The following is a 4,539-nucleotide window of genomic DNA, read 5'->3' on the forward strand; positions in this document are numbered from 1 at the left end:
ACATTAGAGACATAGTTGATAGATAGATAGATAGATAATAGATAGTAGACAGATAGATAATAAAAACAGATAGATAGATAGATAGATAGATAAATGATAGACAGATTACATAGATATGAGATAGATAGATAATAGATAGACAGATAATAGATAGATGAGAGAGATAGATAGATATATAATAGATAGATAGATAATAGATAGATATATATAGATCTGCTCTATGATCTATCTATCTCCTATTATCTATTATCTATCTATGTATCATCGATGTATTGTCTATTTATTATCTATGTATCTATTTTCTATCATCTATCTATCTATCTATCTATCTATCTATCTATCTATCTATCTATCTAAGGTTTCTTAATACCATTAGGTTGGTTGCAGATTTAGAGGGAACCTGTCACCCCCAAAATGGAAGTTGAGCTAAGCCCACCGGCTGTAGATAAGCCCCTGATGCCGGTGGGCTTAGCTCACCTTCCATTTTGGGGGTGACAGGTTCCCTTTAATCTGCAGAGAATCCAGGCAAGTAATGTTCCTATGACCTTATCTCAGTCTGGATCTATAACGATCTTGTAAACGGTCACCTCCGATCTGCTCTGTGGACACCATGTTCTGTGGCCGCTGTTGGGGTCTTTGCCCCCTGAATGCCACTTTGTGCCATAAATTCTAGTAGTTCTGGTCTGTGTTGTTGCCCGGGCGCCTGGATCAGTGATTACAGGTCGCCGGAGCAGATGGGGCTTCTGTGGATCACTTGTTAGATGCTCCATGTGATGGATCCGCAGATCTCCCCTAGTGAGGTCTTCTCCTGGAGGCCCCAGAGCCTCCTTCTCTGGTCGGTGGTGGCCAGTCACTTGGAGTCCGCGCTCAGCCTGGACACATGGTGATGGGCCGCGGAGGGCACCTGGCACATACTACAGGGGCACGGCATGCCGCTCCAGTGTGGGAAGGCCCCACCGAGGGGTGCGGAACCAGGGCTGGGGGACTTGAGGAGCCCGTGGGAAGCTGGGTGTGGAGCCTGAGGTATTGGGGGAGGTGGTGGAGGTGGTGGTGGAGCTGCCCTGACTGCGGTGATGCCGGTGGTGGCCAGGGTGGCAGCTGTGGATGGGAGCAGGGGATGATGCATAGGATGTCCTACTGGGTGTCCGGAGAGAGGAGGTCCATGGCTCATGGCCCCACAGGCTGATGGGTGGTAGGCCGCTACGGCGGCGGCAGCTGCAGCATGGTGGTGGTGGCCCCCATAGATCTCACTGACCAGGCGCTTCATCTCCTCCAAGGAGTTGGTGAGCATGAGGATGTAGTTGCGCGCAAGAAGCAGGGTGGCAATCTTGGAGAGTTTCCGCACCGAAGGTCCATGGGCGTAAGGCATCACCTCCCTCAGCCCGTCCATGGCGATGTTCAGATCGTGCATCCTCTTGCGCTCCCGACTGTTGATCTTCAGCCTCAGCTGCTGTAACTCACCCTCACTCATCTGCTTCTTGTCCTTCTTGGCCGCAGCAGCCGCCGCCGCCGCCGCAGCCGCCTTGAAGGCTCCGAGTTTATCTCCAGCGGCCGCGGCTAAGGCCATTGCATTGCGCAGCTCCGCGCTCAGCTCCGCGGGGGAGTCACTCATGGTAGAAGAAGACACAGCTGCCGAGAAGCCGCCTCCTTTCCGGGAATGCAAGAATATATCGTCCACCTCCGGGGAGGAGGCTCGGCTGGAGCCCAGGCTGGCGTCGGAGTCCATCAGGATGGTAGAAGCGATCTGTGGGGAAGATGCGGTACCATTAGATGAGGGAAACAATATACAAGCTCTAGAAAAAAGCCTGTCTCCGATTAAATGTCCGTTTTATTTTTTCCTCTGTTGTATGCTATATTCAATGTCTGTTTCTTTAGCCACCTAATGTAAAACCGCATCAATTTCCATTTCTATTAATTAATCTCAATATTTATTCATAAAAATCGATAATTGGTGACACATTACCCCTGGTATATAATAATAATAATAATAATAATAATAATAATAATAATAATTATAATAAATCAGCTGCATAAGGACACTATTATGTGCTGCACTACAGTCGCCTCCACCAGTGCTTTGCTTGCCCCCGGTGAAAGTTCCCAATAATTTACCGCACGGTCTGCACACACTTCCTACAATTTCACTTTGATTAAAACCACTAATAGTAACAATAATTACTACGGCTACTAATAGAGAAAATACTATTTCCATCAATATTACTGCCAATAGTAAAAAAAAAAACTTAGTTAAGTTAAAAAACTTGACCTACAGTGCTCAATCACAAATCATTTGAAACAATAAGAATAATTAACTACTACAACAGCCACTATTAATAATTCTATAATCTCTAATATTATTACAGCTACTAATATTCATTAGTGCGCAAATATCCATCACATGCACCTGCACACCATCAGTAATACACTGATACATCGGCTCTGCGGGAAGGGAAGAAATGCAAAACAACCAATGCTCAAAAGATAAGGACAAGTTGTGTTAACCTCTTACTGTCTGGGTTAGGTGACATTATGCATGTGAAAGGGTCCTGTGAGTTTTCTAACTATTGCTGTGCAGTAATTGTGCAAATTGTCCAGTGTTTGTGGAGTGTGCGCTGTAAGTGTGCAGTGATTGTGGAATGTGTGCAGTAAGTGTGCAGTGATTGGGAAGTGTGTGCAGTGTTTGTGGAGTATGTGCAGTAAGTATGCAGTGTTTGCAGTGTTTGTGGAGTGTTTGCATTGCTTGCAGTGTTTGTGGGGTGTGCGCTGTAAGTGTGTAGATTGTGGAATGTGTGCAGTAAGTGTGCAGTGATTGTGAAGTGTGTGCAGTGATTGTGAAGTGTGTGCAGTGTTTGTGGAGTATGTGCAGCAAGTGTGCAGTGTTTGTGGAACATGTGCAGTAAGTGTGCAGTGTTTGCATTGTTTGTGGAGTGTTTGCATTGTTTGCAGTGTTTGTGGAGTGTGTGCTGTAAGTGTGCAGTGGTTGTGTAGTGTGTACAGTGTGAGCTTTAGGGCAGGATGCAATGGTACACAGTCCTGATGGGGGTCAGCAGCAGTAACTTACTTGGCTGTTGGAGGCAGCAGCAGTAGCAGCAGGCTCTGCTCTAGAAGTGATCCCACAGCCACACAGCTCCTTGTCTGCTGGCACACAGCGCTAGTGCTCAGGGCTGGACGCCTCTGGCTTTATATGCAGAACAGTAGAACAATGTCATTGTCCTGGATGGGGGGAGCTGATAGCCAATCAGGGAGGGAAGGAGGAGTGATGTCACTGGCCTGGGTGATCAGCATGACAGCATCCAACACAATGACAGCTGCTCCCTGCAAACAAAACCCTCAGTATAACAATAACATTGTATCTAGAGAGAAGGTCCTAATAGAGAGCAGCCCTGAGCCAGTGCAAACAGCAGCACATGGCTGGACCCCGAGCAAACACTCACTGTGCACAATACTGACCACTCCACACTCTAGTGTTATTACTGTGCCACCAGCCCAGGGCACTGGAGTAATGACCAGTCTGTCAGAACCCCATCAGATGGGTGTAAATAGGTAGATAGATACTAGATAGATAGATAGATAGATAGATAGATAATAGATGATAGATAATAGACAGATAGATAATAGATAGATAATAGATAATAGATAGATAATAGATGATAGATAATAGATAGATAATAGATGATAGATAATAGACAGATAGATAGCGATAGATATAGATAGATAGATAATATATAGATATAGATAGATAATAGATAGATAGATGGATAATAGATAAGATAGATAGATAGTAGATAGATAGTACATAGATAGATAATAGATAGATAGATAATAGATAGATAGATAGATAGATAGATGGATAATAGATAGATAATAGATTAATAATAGATAATAGATGGATAATAGATAGATAGATAGATGGATAATAGATAATAGATGGATAATAGATTAGAGATGGATAATAGATAATAGATAATAGATGATAGTCACAATGAACTGTACTAGATGTCAGATTCAGCCCTGCTCCCACCTTCCGCCTGCAGAGCTGAGTTTGCTGTCTGTTACAGTTTGCTGTCTGTTAGTTTGCTGTCTGTTACAGTTTGCTGTCTGTTAGTTTGCTGTCTGTTACAGTTTGCTGTCTGTTACAGCTCCTGCTGATATTATTATGAAGCATTATTTGTGCTTTCCATCACGTCGCTTCTAAGCTTTGTGCATTATCCCGTATAGCAGCTGTAGTACGGTGCTCTAGAGAGCTAGCTCAGCTCTGCTACATCTCTCTCTGTCTCTGTAGAACCAATTATATCATTATTAGTTAACCTATTTACAAGAAAGTTTGAAAAAACAAACAAATAGTAATAAGGAAAAAAGTTATTAATAGCAAGAAATGAAGAGGCAAATTATTTATAGGACAGTAAAAACGAATAATTAGATTACAGCAGAAAATCGATGATCAGAGTAGTAGTTACAATGGCCGCTGTCAGTATAATTATCAATTACTCAAGAAAAACTTAAGTGATTAAAACAATCCTATATCAGATATAAATAATG

The 4,539-nt window shown here is 43.4% G+C and overlaps 1 protein-coding gene across 1 annotated transcript; it reads right to left on the minus strand.

Moving 5' to 3' along the window:
- Positions 1–471: 471 nt before the first annotated feature.
- OLIG2 (oligodendrocyte transcription factor 2) lies at positions 472–3,150 on the minus strand. Its single transcript, XM_077299398.1, has 2 exons — positions 3,062–3,150; positions 472–1,744 (listed from the first exon to the last, which is right to left on the minus strand). The coding sequence occupies exon 2, from the start codon at positions 1,724–1,726 to the stop codon at positions 851–853; it is 876 nt and encodes a 291-aa protein (XP_077155513.1). The 5' UTR covers positions 1,727–1,744; positions 3,062–3,150; the 3' UTR covers positions 472–850.
- Between the last annotated feature and the right edge of the window lie 1,389 nt (positions 3,151–4,539).

This window comes from Ranitomeya variabilis, chromosome 3 (assembly GCF_051348905.1).
Source record: "Ranitomeya variabilis isolate aRanVar5 chromosome 3, aRanVar5.hap1, whole genome shotgun sequence".
Classification (NCBI taxonomy): Eukaryota; Metazoa; Chordata; class Amphibia; order Anura; family Dendrobatidae; genus Ranitomeya; species Ranitomeya variabilis.

Excerpts from the sequence above, each read along its gene's own strand:
- OLIG2 (XM_077299398.1), bottom strand. The coding sequence starts at position 1,726 with ATGGACTCCGACGCCAGCCTGGGCTCCAGCCGAGCCTCCTCCCCGGAG.